Source organism: Macrotis lagotis, chromosome 3 (assembly GCF_037893015.1).
Source record: "Macrotis lagotis isolate mMagLag1 chromosome 3, bilby.v1.9.chrom.fasta, whole genome shotgun sequence".
NCBI classification, from domain to species: domain Eukaryota; kingdom Metazoa; phylum Chordata; class Mammalia; order Peramelemorphia; family Peramelidae; genus Macrotis; species Macrotis lagotis.
Window position 1 is genome coordinate 70,559,835 of NC_133660.1, and position 18,288 is coordinate 70,578,122.

Genomic DNA, 18,288 nt, shown 5'->3' on the forward strand with positions numbered 1-18,288 from the left:
ATCATCATCATCATCATCATCATCATCATCATCATCATCATTATTATTTACTACTAAGAGGTATACATTCAGCTGGGTGGGGCAGTGGGGTTAGAATCAAGAAAGATCTGAGTTCAGATTTTGCCTCAGGCACATACTATGTGACTCTGGGCAAATCAGTTAAGCTTCTCTGTGCCTCAGTTTCCCCATCTGTAAAATGAGGGTATTGGACTTCATGAACTGTCAAAGACAACTGATGAACAAATATTTAAGAACCTGCTATATCAAGTACTGTGCTAAGATCTGGGAATACATCTTCAAAGACTGAAATAATCTCTTTTCAAAATGAGCTTATAGAGGGCAGAGCCAAGATGTTTGGCATGAAGGCAGCATTTCCCAGAAACTTGTTCCCCAATAAACTCCAAAAGCCGTCAAATGATGACTCTAGCCAAAATTTAGAGGCAGAACCCACAGAAAGACTCAGTGATACATTTTCCCAGTCCAAGATAACTTATAAGTTCTGTGGGAAAGATGTGTTTCACCAGGACCAGGGGTTGGGAAAAAAACCCATGGCTACAGTGCAGCCCAGACCAGCCCAACCTGGAGATCACTGGGAACACCTTGAAGGGGCGGTGAGAGAACTCTGCTGCACCAGAATGAGTGTGGAGTGAGGAGCAGCCCTGCAGCAAGGACCTGCAGTGGGAATCTGGGGAAACCAGCCTGTACCTCCAGAGCACAGCCCACAGATGATAAGGGGGGTCAGGGGAGACTGCAGAAATCTCTCTGCTCTCCCTGTGGCAGGACTCTGCTGTTTACTTACACTCAGATCCAGGTTGCAGTTTGACTTTCCATACTAAGATAGCAGAGCCCATCCTCACAGCTCCAGAGTAGAGGGGAATGCCTGTGGTTATCTACATATCAAAGCACAGTCAAGGCAGCATAAGACCTAGGAGGAGTAAAGGTCCCAGTGGGGTGCCCTCTAAACCCCCCTTAATGTGGGTGTCCCAATAATACTCAAAAACTCAGGAAGAAGGGAAAGCTAGGTGGCATAGTGGATAAAGCACTGGCCCTGGAGTCAGGAGTACCTGGGTTCAAATCCAGTCTCAGACACTTAATAATTACCTAGCTGTGTGGCCTGGGCAAGCCACTTAACCCTGTTTGCCTTGCAAAAAAACCCCTAAAAAACTCAGGAAGCACCCCAAAACCAGACACAGGCTGGAGAAATGAGTAAACAGAGAAAAAAGAGGAACACCATTGAGAAATTCTTTGTCTATGATCCCAAGAAGGATCAAAATACTCAATCTGAATATGAGGAAGTACAAGCTCCTGCATCTAAAGATTCCAAAAAAAAATGGAAGTTGGACTCAGGCTAAGATAGAGATCAAAAAAAGATTTTGGAAATCAAGTAAGGAAGATAGAAGAAAAATTGGGAAAAGAAATGAGAAAGATGCAGGAAAAACATGAAAAAGAAGTCAGCACCTTAGTCAAGGAGATCCAAAAAAAATGCTGAAGAAAATAACATGTTAAAAACTAGCTTAGGTCAAATGGATAAAACAGTTCAAAAAGGTATTGGGGGGAAAGAGTGCTTTAAAAAGCAGAATTGTCCAGATGGAAAAGGAGATAAGAAAACTCTCTGAGGAAAGTAAATCCTTCAGATGTAGAATAGAACTAAAGGAAGCTGATAATTTTATGAGAAGTCAAGACACCATACTTCAACATCAAAAGAATGAAAAATTAGAAGAAAATGTGAAACAACTCATAGAAAAAAACTGATCTGGAAAATTATTCAGGAAAGATAATTTAAAAATTATTGGGATACCTGCAAGTCATGGTCAGGAAAAGAGCCTTGACCTCATTTTTTAAAGAAACCCTACAGGAAAATTGCCCTGATATCCTAGAAGCAGAGGGAAAAATAGAAATTGAAAGAATCCACCAATCTCCCCCAGAAAGAGATCTAAAAAAAACAACCCCCAGGAATATTATAGCCAAGTTCCAGAACTCCCAAGTCAAAGAGAAAATATTACAAGCATCCAGAAGGACACAATTCAAATATCATGGCACTTCAGTCAGGATCACAGAGGACTTAGCAGCAAATTCATTGAGGGCTCATAAGACTTGGAATATAATATTCTGGAAGGCAAAAGAGCCTGGAATGCAACCAAGAATCAACTACCCAGCAAAACTGAAAATCTTCTTCCAGGGGAAAAGATGGATTTTCAATGAAATAGGGGAATTTCAAATGTTTCTGTTGAAATGACCAGTGTTGAACAGAGAGTTTGACCTTCAAGTATAGGACTCAGTTGAAGCATAGAGAACAGAGGAGAAGGACAGATTAACAGGGACTTAATGATGATGAACTGCACGTATTCCTGCATAGAAAAATGCTGATAATACTCATATGAAACTTCTCATTTAATAGAGTAGGTAGAAGGAGCTTTTATAGATGAAGCACAGGAGAGCTGAATTTGAAGATTTAATATACTTTAAAAATGGAGTCAATGACTAAAAGGGAAATGACTGGCAGTAAGAGAAAGGAGAGGTGGAATAGGTTCAGAAATTTCATATTTTTATATATATATGTATATATACATATATACATATATATATATATATATATATATATATATATATATATGAACAATGAGCTTTTTCAATGCTATGGAAGGGGGGAAGATGAGGGGGAAGGGGGAAGATGAGGGGGAATGAGGGAACCTTCACTCTCATCAAAAATGGCTCAGAGAAGAAACAGCATACACACTCAATAGGGTATAGACATCTAGAGTAAAAAGGAGAGAAGGGGGAAGGGGGGGGATGTGGATGAGAGAGAAAAGTAGATCATAGGAGAGAATAGTTAGATATAATACCTTTTCTTTTTTACTTCTTGTAAGGGCTGGGATTGGGTGACCTGTCCAGGACCATGGGGCCGGGTGGTTTCTGGGTTTCAGGGGTGGTATGTGAGCTCGGGGCCTCTTGGTCCCACTACCCTACAGCACATTTTAGAAGAGGAACAGAGGGAAAAGAGAGAGAAAATATAATATATGGTAGTGGGGAGGAATGGATGGAAGGAATTACAATCAGCAACAGTAACTGTGGAAAATATGGAAGTAACTTTTGTGATAGAATTATTGTAAAGAATGTGATCCACCTGAGACAGAGCTGATGGTATCAGAACACAGACTGAAGCACATTTTTTTCTCTTTTCTTTATTTATCATGAGGGTCTGAATTTTGGGGGGGAAGGGGGTATTATGTTTGCTCTTAAACAAGAGTATTTTAGTAATGTATAAAAAAGCATCACTTGTACAAAAATATTCATAGCAGCTCTATTTGTGGTGGCAAAGAATTGGAAATTAAGTAAATGTCCTTCACTTGGGGAATGGCTTATACCAAAATTTTGTATATGTATGTGATGGAACACTATTGTTCTATTAGAAGCCAGGAGGGATGGGAATTCAGGGAAGACCAGAAAAATTTGCATGGACTGATTCTCAGTGAAATGAGCAGAACCAGAGGAATGTTGTGCACCCTAGCAGCAACATGGGGGTGATGACCAACCTTGATGGACTTGCTCATTCCATTAGTGCAACAATCAGGTACAATACTTTATTTTTCTTCTTTAAGGATATGATTTCTCTCTCATCACATTCAATTTAGATCAATGTATACCATAGAAACAATGTAAAGACTAACAAACTTCTGTGGGGGTTGGGGGAGGGAAGCAAGATTAGGGGGAAAATTGTAAAAAAATTCAAAATAATAAAAAATAAAAATAAAAACAAAATGAGCTTATACTGGGGAGACAAAAGTACATATGAAACTATATATGACCCAAATATAAAATTAATACAAATGCACTCAAAGTAGCTAAATATAAGGAAATGGAGGAAGAGTACTCATAAGTGGGGGGAATAAAGAAAGAATATATGCAGAAGATGGTGTTTGAGCTGCATTTTAAAGGAACAGAAGAACTCCATATATGGGAAATAGTGCAATCACATGGGAATGAAAAATGGTAGAGGCTGAGATAAGGTCATTTTAGTTGGGTCACGGCATAAAGAAGGGGAAGTACTATCCATTGAGGTTGGAAAAATAAGTTGGGACTAGGTCATGTAGGACTTCAAAAACTAATAAAAAAGAATCTTTATTTTATCTTGTGACAATAGAACCCCATTGGATCTAACTGAGCAGAAGAAGAATAAGGTCAAATCTGTGCTGAAGGGAAATTACTTCAGCAACAGTGTATACTGGAGCCTTGAGGTGAGATCAATTAGGGAGAAGAGATGAGGAGTTAACTAAGATGGTAGTAAGGAGAGAAAGGATCAGATAAATAAGTTGTAGTGAAGGTAGAAATGGCAAAATTTGACAACTTCTTGGCTATATGGGGTCAGGACAAGTGAGGAGTCAAGGATAATGTTGGTAAACTGAAAGAATGGTTGTGTCTTTGATAGAAAGAAATCAAGAATTTTGGAAAAGGGGAGTGTTTAAAAGGAAAGATAATAGGTTCATTATTAGACAAGATGAGTTGAAGACGTTTCTGGGATATTAAATTTGAAATGTTCAATAGGCAATTGGTGATGCAGATTAGAATTCCAGGGAGAGAATGGGACTAAATATACAGATCTAGGAGTCATCTCTATAAAGGTGATAATTAAACTTATGAGAACTAATGAAATTATCAAGGGAAAGGGCATAAAAGGGAAGAGAAAGGACTTAGGTACCTACAGTGGACATATCACCACCTTCAAATCCTGCTTCTATCACCAACTTGTAACCCTAGACAAATGACTTAAGCTCTCTCGGCCTCAATTTTGAGGAGCTAGGTGACTCGGTGGATAGAATACCAAGCTTTGAGTCAGGAAGACTCATTTTCATGAGATCAAATCGAGCCTCAGACACTTACTAGCTGGGGGAAAGTCATATCACTCTCTTTGTCTCAGTTTCCTTATCTGGCAAATGAGCTGGAGAAGAAATGGGCAACTATTCCAGCTTTTGCCAAGAAAACTTTAAATGTGGTCATGAAGAGTCAGCCATGACTGAAACTACCAAACAACAACAAGGTTCCTTCAAACTCTAAATCTATGATGCTATTTTGAGTGTGTCCACAGTATCATGTATCAGCTGGCATTAAGATGAGGTGGAAGTAGTTGGTTGGCATGATTATATACATGATATTTGTCAGGTTCTGAACTGTTCTTCAATCTTCAACCAGAGTCAGAGGACATGGGTTTGAAAGTCATGTCTTTTGACTTTACTTTCTTTATCTTCAAAAAGAAAAGAGGTGATTGGACCAAGTAATTGTTAAGGATCTTTCAGTTTTAAATTTAGAAAATTATAATCCTCTAAACGTTTGACAAAGAATTCCCAAGAGTAAATAAGGCAGGGGGGTTAGGTGGCGCAGTGGATAAAGCATCGGCCCTGGAGTCAGGAGTACCTGAATTCAAATCCAGCCTCAGACACTTAATAATTACCTAGCTGTGTGGCCTTGGGCAAGCCACTTAACCCCATTTGCCATGCAAAAACCTAGAAAAATAAAAATAAAAATATAAAAGTAAATGAGGGAGCTAAAGTTATTGAGCATGAAATTGTCCTTGTCCTCATAACAGAGTCATTACTGACCAGCCCTTCTCTGATTTCCATCCCTGAAGTTTATGATGCAATCCAATCCAGGAGACTTTCACAAGGAATACACATAATTCAGGGGAGCACAAACATATTCACCTGAGGAGCACCACCCAGGTAACTGGATTTCCCAAGACTGCAGAATGACATCTCTCTTGCTGCTCTTACTCTCTCTTCTATCAAGACACTCAGATCTATGATATTTAAAGTCTGGGAAAGGAAGTATCAGTCTAGTGGTTTAGACTCCCTCTACTTTTGTAAGCTACCTATAGGAGTAGGAGAACAGCACCTGATTAGGGCAATTGTCTTCATGCCCTACGAATCTTTTCTCTGGCTTATAGATTAGGACAAAAAATGAAATTGTCTTACATGCTATTATCAGCCAGATAGATGAAAGCAGAGACCATATCTTATACTTCTCTCCCTCTCATTGTTTGGTAATACAGAAAATATTAATGATGAACATTTATAACACTTTAGTTTTGTTTGAAAAATGCTTTACCAGACTTTTCATTTGATTCTCACAACAACCTTGTGAGATAGGGTATTATTGTTATTATTATTATTATTATTATTATCATCCTTTTTTACAAATGAGGAAACTGATACTGAGAGACCATTGGCAAGTGTCATGCAATTATTAGAAGTCTGAGGCAGGATTCACACACTTTCTGACTCTAAGTACAGAATTCTACTGCATCATCTAGATGGCTTCTTGTTGATTGAACTGTAATTTCCAAATAATAATTGAGCTTGCTTCCAAAGATATCTGACTAAAAAAAGAAGTGAGATCTATTTTGTAGATTTTTAAAAATGTATTTCTTTCTGATTTTTAAATTTAAGATCCAGTATACCTTTATATCCACCATGCAGGTAAGAACAAGAACTTTTACATCTCTCACTGTGTTCTGCCTAACCCCACAAGTGGCATCAGCATTGCTTCCAGTTGGAGAGGGTTACTATCTTGAGGTTTTCATTTCAGGGAGGAATCTCCAACTGGACCAAGTAGCACATTCCTAAGAGTTCATGTGTGTCTGTAACAGGGCTTGGCAGAGATTTCTAGGCAAAGGCCCATTCAGGGTCCAGAGAGAGTTTTACAATTTGCATTATCATCTTGGGTGGAACCTATATGGTATTAACATTCCTGGCCTAAAGCAGCATCTTCCCTAGGAAAAGACAATATTCAAGATGCAGACTATTGACTACCATTCTTAAACAAGGCAACCTAAAGAGAAACAGAACCCCAGAGTCTTGAACCACAAGACATTGGGACTCTTAGTGTGGACCACATTTTCTTAATTTACTACCTACTTAGACTCATCTCCTAGCCAAAATCCTCCATTCCCCTCTGGGCCAGAAATATGATCAGGCTCCACAATGTAATATACATGATTTGTATTCCCATCCATCCTTCCCTTTCCTCAGGTATGTCAGAGATACTTTGACCATTACCATATGCATCCCAAACACATGTATTTAGAAGGATCCCTTCTAAGAGCGATCTACTTTGATTTGAGCATGGTAAATCTTGCTCCAGTCCTGGAGATGAGACTGGCACAACTGAGGCAGGTGAAGTCTTCTGATATCACATTGTCTGGTTGGTCTCATGGGCTCTGAAAACTCAGGAGTCAGATTGAGTCTAGGGACATGTAGACTGAAGAGGGTGTTTTGTGATCTTTATGATTCTTCCAGTAGACTACAAGCTTCGTGAAGGCAGAAACAGTGATTTTGTATCTTTTTTAGTCAGTGCTCTGTGATGCAGATATCTGATAAATGTTTGCTAATGATTTCTTTTTGTTATTTTTTGGTCTATGATTTCAGTGGGTTAGGGAATTCTCAGTGAGGAATTTCCTTCTACCAATGCAAAGCTATAACTTTTGAGACACTGAATCTCAGAAAGTGGTCTGGGACACTGGGAAATTGTCATTTGCTCAGGGACACACAATCTAGATTTTCCTAACTCCAAGGATGGGTCTCCATAAGCCATGTTGTCTTTCCTGGCTGAATTTATTTGTGTTTAACTTGTTAGCTTAAAGAGGCAGCTTGTTTCTCTAATCTGCCTTTCCAAATTTATTAACTCTTACTCCTTTTCCTGCAGTCTTACAATCCAGACTTTTTGCTGTTACTCACATCTGACAGCCTATTTCTTGTCTTTGCATCATGGCCTGTCTCCTAAACCTGAAATCTACTATAAGAAGAAATTCTTAGAAACCCTAATTTCTTTCATAGGTTTTCCTGATGTTCCTCTCCCAAATAACCTTGAATTTAATTTGGAAATATCTTGTATTGCTTTTTTTTGTTTAGTCATTCCAGTCACATCCAACCCTTGTTTGAGGTTTTCTTGGCAAAGATACTGGAATGGTTCACCATTTCCTATTTCAGTTCATTTGACAGATGAGGAACTGAGGCAAATAGCGTTAAGTGACTCACCCAGATAATAGGTCTCCTAATTCCAAAGTCTGATGCTCTAATCACTGTCCTATCTAAGTGCCATACATCTTATCTATAATTGTCTGTATATGTGTTTCTACAGATGTATATATAAACACACCCTTCCCATTCCTTTGAACTATAGAATAGATACATATATATTTCTTGATTTGAGAGATTTTTTTTCATGTTTGCTTAAGTATTTATGGTGATTAACAGTGTCTCTCACATAGAAATGGTTGGTTAACTGATTAAACCTTTGTTGAGTAACCAGAACTCACAACATAGTTACCTGAAAATCATAGGATCACAAATTTAGTATTGGCAAGGTTCTCTGAGGTCATCCCATCCATTTTACAGATGAGGAAGCTGAATCATAGAGAGGTTAATGACTTCCTCAGGATCAGAAAAGTAGTAATGGGGAAGAGCTGGAATTTACATCCTGACCCCTTGACCCCAAATTCAGTACTTTTTTCAACCATCCCATGTCCTGTGTCACTATCCCACATTTGTATTTTGAGTTCCAAAAGTTTGTGATAACAATCATATGTTTAAAAATCCAACACAAAGCAACATGTATTTATTAAGCCCTTAAATTGTTCAAAAGAGTGTCAGTTCAGGAGAATCTGAACTTCAGTTGCTGGAGCCACTTGAAGCAATCATATTTTTCTGATGCTCAGTCTCATGGTAAAGTTGGGGTGGGCTGTTCTGCTCTTATCACTCCTTTCATCCTTTCCTTTGTGGGTGTGAATTTCTGGAGTGTGTTGAAAGGAGCAAGCTGGTCGTCCTCCCCTAGTGTGAACTGCAGGACTAGCTGGGGACATTCCACATTCTCCTTCAGAAGGGGGTCCAGGAACTCTCCAACTAAGGCTGAGCACAAGAAAATTCTTCCTCTCATTCTTCTATTTTTTTAAATAAGGGGAGTGCTGTACCTTTAAATTCTGAAAGTGAAATTGGCTCAGATAGGATAGCAGTGAAAAGGTCCAGCCCCTAGAAGAGAGAATAGCTTCAGATTCTCCATCCCCAGACACTCCAAAGGAACAGGCAGCCTGGCTGGACCCTGGGACAGCCTCCTGGCAGTATGGCAACAAAACTCCTGACCCTCTTACTCTTCCTGATCCTCTACCTGGCCAACCCCACCACAGGCGGCCGGAAGCTCCTGGTGTTTCTACTGGATGGCTTTCGCCATGACTACATCAATGATGAAGCCCTGGAATCCTTGCCTGGGTTCAAAGAGATTGTGAGCAGGGGAGTGAAAGTTGATTACTTGACCCCGGACTTTCCCAGCCTTTCCTACCCTAACTATTACTCCCTAATGACAGGTAAGTCTCCTTGGTGGGGAAGGGTTTGCCTCAGACCCTCAAATTTCATGCATTCGGGGGTTTGCTTTTCAGGACCCTCATAAATGTGAGTGTCAAATATTTGTTTTGCTCCTCCAGGGTTCCTGGGGGGTTACTTAGCTGAAAGGATGTTCTCTGCCCTGATGGTGTTGCCTTCCACTTGAGACTTTGGAGTTCCCTTTCAATCACAACATTGAGGAAAAGACCAGGGGAAAACTGGTGACAATCAGTTGGACCAGGCTTTTTTGGTCTTTTTTACCAGTTAAGGCCTCTGTTGTCTAAATTGGAATTTTTAGACTGAATGGAGTACACTTAATTTCAGAATTTCTCCAACCCAACTTGGAGCCAATCACTGACTGTCTTGTTATAGCCTTCACTTATTTCTAGAATATGGAGTTTTAAGAGGTATATCCAGGGCTCCTTAGATAGCATAACTTAAAGTAGAATTTTTGCCTAATGATCTTTCATCTCTGGGACAATTTGGGTAAGAAAAAGAAGTATTGTACAATTCAAAAAATATCTACATTTGTCATTACTTGCCACTGAAATAAGCACTAAAAGATGTCCTTATTTGGGAAAATGGATCTGTTTGGAGGAGCTGCCTGCAGGTTGGGCATTTTCTGATTTGCACCTATCCCAAATAACAGAGGTATTCTGGGATTAGGCTTCTCCAGGATTTCTGGCTGTCCTTTATGGCAACCTTGGCAGAAGTTAAATGCTTTCAGAATTTAACTTATATCTGTACTCTCATCCCTGAAAGGACAATATCTGGTAAAGAAAAACAGTACCTAAGTCAGGGTCTTTGCCCACTGGGAAGTCAGGAAAGGGTGTTGACTGATTAACTGACTAGTGGGGGTGCATTAAAAGCCCTCACCCACTATAGAGACCTCTCTCAGAGGAGTAGCCAACCATACTTACGTGCTCAGGAATACTGGTGCAATTTATAAGTCCACACCTGGAATCTTGGATTTAGCTAGAAGACCTTAGAGATCATTAAATTCACTCCAATTTTAAATATAAAAGAACTGAGATCCAGTGATATAAAAGTGACTTACTTGCTCAGGAGGTGAGAGAAGGAAACTAATAAGGATTGAGTTATCATCTACAGCATACCAGACATTTGGTTGTGATTTTTACAAATTTTATCTCATTTGATGCTCACAACTCTAACAAAGTAAAAGCTATTATTACCCTCCATTTTACACATGAGAAAACAAAGGCAGAAGTCAATGATTTGTCCAGGGTTGGACACCTAACAAGTATGTTTGAATGATTTAGAAAATTTGATCCACTGAATCTGAGTCCAGCTATCTCTAAAGATAACTACCAGTTATAAAGCACTTTAAAAACTGCAACGCTAGTTTTCATATAATAATAGGAAGAATGCATTTAATATAAACCTTTAGCATATAAATAAATTCAGATCTCACTGAATCCAGGTCGGGGTTCAATTCATTATATTAACTAGTTGTCTTTATTATCTCATTTGATCCTCCCAATAACCATATTAGGGAGTGGCTTTATTGCTCCTGTTTTACAAAGAGGAAGTAGACCAAGTGGGTTAAGTGACTTGCTCAGGGCCACATGCCTAGTGAGTATCTGAGTCAGGATTTGAACGCAGGTTTTCCTGACTCCATCTGAGTTTAGTGCTCTAACCACTACTCCACGTTTGCTTCTTAAAGGCTTGTGAAGAGTGCTGTAGAAAGACTTGGAACCCATGGACCTCTTCAAGTTCACATTCCTGCTCAATCATTTACTATCTATTTGACTTTGGGCTTATCACTTTCAAAGTCTCATCTGTAAAATGCCAGGGTGCTGTACAACAACAATCTATGATTCCCTGAACTTATGAACGGCATGTTAAGGAGAGCAAAAGCTTTTGTGGAAAACCAGAACTGAAGGGATTTCTTCATGGGCAGTGATTCCTTGACTAATTGATATACTTTGCCTCTGGCCTAACAAATGAGGTCTTTAAGATAAACACACTAACAAGACTCCTCTTTTCCTTAAATGCAATCAGTTGGCACGTTCATAAGCCAACACAATCCCTTGCCTCAAAGCCCATTCACCAGTTTTTCAGGGACCAACAGCTACTGCTGTTTGTGTGGCACAAGCCCGGTCTCAGTTCTCTGCCCATAGAGTTTCACAAAAAAACAAAATCTCCCCCTCTTCTCAGCAGGCTTTCAGTGCCGGGCCTGAAGAGAAAGACTCATATGTGGCCACGTGCTGGGCTCTTGATCCAAATGAAAACTAAACAAACCCCATTCCAGTGAGGGAGCCCCCAATAAAGAGATAAAGAAGCATTAAGAAAAAAGTCCCACAAAGAAATCAAGTCTGTGACATTATCCTTTGTTTCTCAGCCCTCGTTCTTGAATTTGGCAGGAGCAAGGAACCAGACAAAGCCCCTCTGTCCCACAGGGACAGTCCTGCTTGGCATGGCCTGCTTTAGAAAGACCAATAGTGTGCCAAGGATCTGGGGATGGGGAGACAGTCTAGTTTCCCTGAAAATCGGATGTAGATTTCTCTCCAGTTTCCAAACTGAGCCTTCACCACAAAGTCAATACCATTATAACCTAGAAAACAGAAAAGCATAATTATGGTTGTGGAGAGGAAACCCCGTGGGTCTGATAATGCAGCCCATCCCAAAGGAGCATCTGAATTGAAGGGAAACTTTTGCCAGAGCTCCTCTTTCCTATTTTCTTCAATACCAATGCTAGATATCAATAGTGGAAAGAGCATTGGCTAAAGAGAGATCATAGAATCTAGAGCAAAATGGAACTTCTGATGCTATCTATCTAGCCCAAGCCCCTCATTTTTAGACAAAGGAAACTGAGGCACAGAGATGTAATATGATTGGTTCAGAATGACCTAGCTGGTTTCTGAACCAAAGTTTGAGCCTCAGTCTTTCCATGTCACATAGAAGGCTTTGGGTTCCAATCCAACTGGGCAAGACACTTAACTTCTCTAGACTTCAGTTTCTTCATTTGTAAAATGAAAAGGTTGGGATAGATGGTCTCCGAGGCCCCTTCCAACTCTATGATCCTACAATCTTTGTTTGGATATTCTGAGTCTGATCCCTCTCCTTTGTATTGCCCACACATTGCTTTTCTATGTCATTCAGGCAATGGCTCCTAGGGTCACCCCCAGGCTGAACTGATACCATTTCTCTTAAGTATATTCTCTGATTCTGCTATCTGAAATTTTAAAGACTTCTTTCCCACAAGAAGGGGAAAAAAAGACACTCAGGAATGGTACTCGAACATATGGTTTGAACATTTGGTGAATACTTTATGTTACAATGAAAAGACTTGCCCCAGACCCTTTTAGGTGTCAAATGAAACTCCACTCTAGGACACCCCAGTACTTAGCCAAAGAGAGTGAGACCCCAGATGACTATTAGCTGCAGAAGACTATGTAGCTCATTCTCTCTTTACTGATCCTTAGGGAGATAATGTGTCATGGGGGAAAGTGGATTAGGCTGTGAGTCAGAAGACTTAGATTTTCACCATAACACTCTTACTAACTAGTTGGGTAAAAAGTACTAAACCTCTTTGGACATAACAGAGAGACAGAGACAGAGACAGAGACAGAGACAGAAATAGAGATATAGATAGAGACAGAGAGAACTGTCTGAAAATACTGAGCTATCTCCAAGGATGGTGGATCCCCTTTATTGAAGTTTTGCACTAGAGGCTGGGTGACTACTTGTGGGGATATAATGAGAAATCATTCAGTTAGGGCTTGCACAAGACATCCTTTCTTATACTTGTATCTTTTCCAAAGTCTGAGATTTTTACAAATGATCTCAATTTAATAGTGTCATCATGGATTCAGTGTGATGCGGTAGAGCACTGGACCTGGGGTCAGGAAGATCCAAATTCAATCATAGCTATGGGATTTGGGGCACATCATTTAATCTGTCTGCCTGGGTTTCCTGTTCTAAAAACTGAGGATTATAATAACACCTGCCTCTCATTGTTCTTGTGAGGATAAAATGAATTAATATTTGAAAAGATTTTTGCAAACCTTAAAAACTGTATTAATGCTAGCTATTGTTATAAATAACAAATAATACTGACTTCAAATCCTGTTTCTGACACTTATTGCATATATGGCTGTGGCAAGTCATTTAACCTTTTTGATTCTCAATCTTCTCATCTGTAAAATGGAGATAATCATTATGTTACCTATTTTATAGTAATGGGAGGATTAAGCTAGGTTGAGATTCAATAACACAATTTTCCTTTATCAGACACATATTCCCTGACTCCAGGAAAATTCACTGGCTGTCCTCTATGCCTGGAACTCTCTCTCTCTGACTGTTTTCAAGCCTCAGCCAAAAGTCTGACCTCTGCATGAAGCCTTTCCTGATTCCCCCTTCATTGCTAACCTAACCCCTCTTAGTGCTTTCCACCTGTTTTCTTCTGTTTATTCTGTCTGTGGTCCAGTGGACAGAGCTTTGGGCTTGGAGTCAGGAAGATTCATCTTCTTAAGTTTAAATCTATCCTCAGACACTTACTAGCTATGTGACCCTGGGCAAGTCACTTCACCTCGTTTGCCTCAGTTTCCTCATCTGAAAAAGGAAAAAGTAAATTATTCCATTCTCTTTGCCTAGAAAACCCCAAATGGGGTCATGGAGAATCACGCACAACTGAAAAACCTGAATAATAAGATTCTGACTGTATCTTCTCTGTAACACAGTTTTTCACATGTTAGCCCTCCCATCAGACTGTGAGCTCCTTAAGACTGAAGAATGTCTTCTGCCTTTCTTTGTATCTCTGGAACTTGCCTTTTGCCTTCCTTTGTATATCTAGAACTTGTCCACTACCTTTTTTCTTTTGTATCTCTGGAACTTGCTTTCACCTCCCTTTGTATCTTTGGAACTTGCCTTCTGCCTTTCTTTATATCTCGGGAACTTGCCTTCTACTTTCCTTTGTATATCTAGAACTTGTCTTCTACCATTCTTTGTATCTCTGGAACTCTTCTCCTACCTTCCTTTGTATCTCTGGAACTCCTCTTCTACCTTCCTTTGTATCTCTGGAACTCACCTTCTACTTTCCTTTGTATATCTAGAACTTGTCTACTACCTTTCTTCCTTTGTATATCTAGAACTTGTCTACTACCTTTCTTTCTTTGTATCTCTGGAACTCCTCTTCTACCTTCTTTTGTATCTCTGGAACTAGGTGCTTAATAAATGATTATTGTTGTTAAGTGACTGCTTTTACAATATCCTGTCTAGCACTAGCTTCTCAGGGAAGACATTCAGAAAGGTAAGTTTTCATAAAATCATAGATTCTTTCTTTTTCTTTACTCTGTTCCCTTTACCACACTTCCCCACCCGGTATCTAAAGGTTTTTTTTTAATTAAAAATTTTATTTGAGTTTTACAATGTTTCTCCCAATCTTACTTCTCTCCTTCCACCCCCCCACCCCCCCCACGGAAAGCAATCTGTCAGTCTTTACTTTGTTTCCATGATGTACATTGATACAAATTGAGTGTGATGAGAGAGAAATCATATCCTTAAGGAAGAAACAAAAAGTATAAGAGATAGCAAGATTAGACAATAAGATATGTTTTTTTTCTGAATTAAAGGGAATAGTCCTTGTACTTTGTTCAAACTTCACAGCTCTTTCTCTGGATACAGATGGCATTCTCCATTGCAGACAGCCCAATGTCTAAAGGTTTTATTTTCTCCTCTATTTGATTGCAAGCTCCCAAGAGACAGGTTCAAGGTTTCAGGACTTCCTCATCCACCTCTATTTAAGCTTCTAGTACATCCCCAGGAGATCAGTCCATGTGGTCATTTGCAGAGCTGGCTGCTTCCTCCTTTACCTTTATTGTTCTCAGTCATGTCTGACAGATCTCTAAGATCATTTCACAAAAGGGGAAACCGAGGCAAACAGAGTAAAGTGACTTGGCTAGGAATCTACAGCTAGTATGTCTGAACTGTAAGAAGTCAACTCCAGGCCCTGCACTCTACTATACTATGGCGCCACCTAGTCGTCCCTCAGGGGCCAGCTACTATGTTGTAAAAAAGGTTGAGATCTTCACCAAAGAAGCAGCTAAATTACGTATTGTGAATTGAAAGAAGCATTAGACGACCTAGCTAGCTATCCAGATGACCTTGATGTCTTAGTGAAGTTTTAATTTGAAATACTTCATAAATATGTTTCCCAAAGACTTACCCAAAAAAACCCTCATTAGAAAGGTTATGTGTATTTCTTTCACACTTAATTTTGTGACTTTTGAAAAAGTAAGCTTTTAATTTTAATTTTGAGGTACGCATTTTCAAATGAATGGGTGAGAGGAGGTCTTTTTATTGGAACATCTTGGTCACGTGATCTATCTCCATTAAATTGGTTCTTGTGGGGTCACTTTAGGATCAGTATGTTTCAGAAGCTCTCTCTTTGGATGACCTTAAGGCTAGGATAACAAATGAAATTGTTTCAGTTAATGAGTAGCAACTGGCAAGATCAAAACTGAATAGAGTGAGGAATAGTATTAGACTGTGTTTATATTGAATTTTAATAATAAACATCCATTTTAAATATTTTGAATAATCACCCTTTCAGATGGTGTTGTAAATTTGTTTCATTTATACTTTTTGTTTTTGCAAGGCAATGGGGTTAAGTGGCTTGCCCAAGGCCACACAGCTAGATAATTATTAAGTGTCCTAGGAAGGATTTGAACTCAGGTACTCCTGACTCCAGGGCCGGTGCTCTATCCACTGCACCACCTAGCCTCCCCTCATTTATACATCTGAAGTTATTAAAGCTTAAATTCATACTAAGACTTTTGAGCCATCTGTATAGATGATAAAACATAAGCACTTGTTCAGTGGTTGTCAGTTGTGCCTGACTTTCTGTAATCTCAATTTGGGATTTTCTTGGTAAAGATACTGGAATGGGTTGCCATTTCTTTCTCTAGCTCATTTTACAGATGAAGAAACTGAGGCAAATGAGTTAAATGACTTGCCCAGAGTCACATAACTAATAACTGTCTGAGGTCAGATTTGAACTCAGGAAAAGGAGTCTTCCTGACTACAGACTTGGTCTTCTATTCACTGGACTTCCTAGTGTCCCCTGGCTCCAGATAGGATAAGGTAAAAACTAAGGGATAAAGTTTATTTTGTTCAATCCCAGATAGCAGTGTGTGTGTGTGTGGGGGGGTGGAAATTGGAAGGGAAGTGTGGATTCTGCAGAAGAAAAACTTTCTCAACTCTGAGAACTCTCCAAAGTGCAAAGAACTGCCTCCAGGGATGGTAGGTTCCCCTTTATTGAGGATCTTTACTGGAGGCTATGACCTCTTATGGGGGTTGTAAGGAGGAATGTTCAGTTAGAGTTTGCACTTGGTCTCCTTTCTAGAGGTTAAGTTTCTTACACATTTAATGGTCTTCCTTTAAAACATTTTTATCTCCTTGAGCAGCCCATTGCTCTTTTGGATAACTCCAACACATAGGAAATTTTTCCTAATAAGAAGCCAAAATCTTCCACCCTGATACTTTTCACCCATTAGTTCTTCCCTAATGTCTCTTCCACATGATAGCAGTTTAAATACTTGAGAAGAAATCTCTGGGACAATGTGTGTGTAGGTATTTGGGGAATGGAGGAGATACTGCTCTCTGGGGTGGTTGGGGAAATCAGGTGACAGGTGTACAAACACATCAGTTCTCTATTTGGCCCAGCAGAATGGGATCATGGATAGGTGGCTGCACCTGAGTCAGAAGACCTAGATTCCTAGCCTACTCTTTGAACACCAGCCTAAGTCCTCAGAGCCACGTTTTCCTAGTGTATAAAAGTCCTGCAAGGTGCTTGCCCCCATCTCCCTTCATTAGGTGAGTGCTCAGCAATCCTTACAGTTTTATTAAAATGGAAATTCTTTGCCTCTGCTAATCACCTTCCAAACAACAGGTAACTTGTTCTGTGTCCTTGACATTCCCTAAGATACATGTGTCAATCAGATATGTGTCAATTGAAATGTCTTCCAGACAGGGAAGTTTTCCTTTGAAAGGAGCACTACAGTGAATTTTAAAATAAAACTAATTTCAAATTTAATTTTATAATTCATTTAATTCTTAAAATCAAAGCTTTAATTTTAAATTTAAATGAAAAACTGTTTCAAATTTGTTTGATTAAAATTTAATCAAATTAATTTTAAAATGAAATTTATTTTAAATTTAAAAATTTAAATTTAAATATGAAGATTTTTAAAAGAAGGCACAGAAAAGTTACATGCTTTAATGGAGAGTATTAACAAAAACGTCTGTGGCAATCAAGCAAACTTTTATTAAGTATCAACTACATTCCAATGGGGATACAAAATGACCTCTGCCCTTCTGGCAATACTGAAAACTCATAAAGTGTAGTCTTGGAGGAGAGCATACTAGCAGTTGGGCCTGGGGCAGCCCAGGCCTTATGCCAATGGAAGTGCTGGAGTCAAGGCTTGGAGAAGAAATCTCATGGAAGCGAAGTCCCCAAGAGTCAGAAACCTGGAGCATCTCTTCCCCTTAACTGCTGCTTAGGGATGGAGGCATCTTTCCTTTCTGTATGGTCATGTAAGAGAGTTGGACCCTCTAACAATGACTCTGAGGGATCCCCAGGAAGTCCAGGGGTAAAAAGGAAGACCTCAAATAATAGATTTTATTATTTGAGTGCCTTATTCATTCTCCACTCAGAGTGCAAAACAAGAAAAAATGGTAGTCAGATACTCCTGGTAGTGTATGTCCTAGAAGTCACTCCTAGAAGTTGCAGATGAGAAGGACAGGTAATAATAAATAATGTGATAAGCACTTTATAATTAACTTCTCCTTTAATCCTCACAAAAATCCTGTGAGATAAGTAATAATAATAATAATAATAGCAACAATAACAACAGAAACAACATTTTTCTAATCCTTGGCATTGTGCCAAGTGCTTCACAAT

General features: G+C 39.3%; 1 protein-coding gene across 3 annotated transcripts in view; it reads left to right on the top strand.

The window, feature by feature from the left end:
* The first annotated feature begins 9,001 nt into the window (after positions 1-9,001).
* Positions 9,002-18,288, top strand: part of ENPP6 (ectonucleotide pyrophosphatase/phosphodiesterase 6) — a 170,081-nt gene continuing 160,794 nt past the window's right edge. The window contains exon 1 of one of the 3 annotated variants that reach the window (XM_074228901.1): positions 9,002-9,349. In XM_074228901.1, coding sequence (XP_074085002.1) covers positions 9,109-9,349 — 241 coding nt within the window. In that variant the 5' untranslated portion in view covers positions 9,002-9,108. The remainder of the gene's footprint in view (positions 9,350-18,288) is intronic. The other 2 variants (XM_074228899.1, XM_074228900.1) reach the window with 2 other exon arrangements.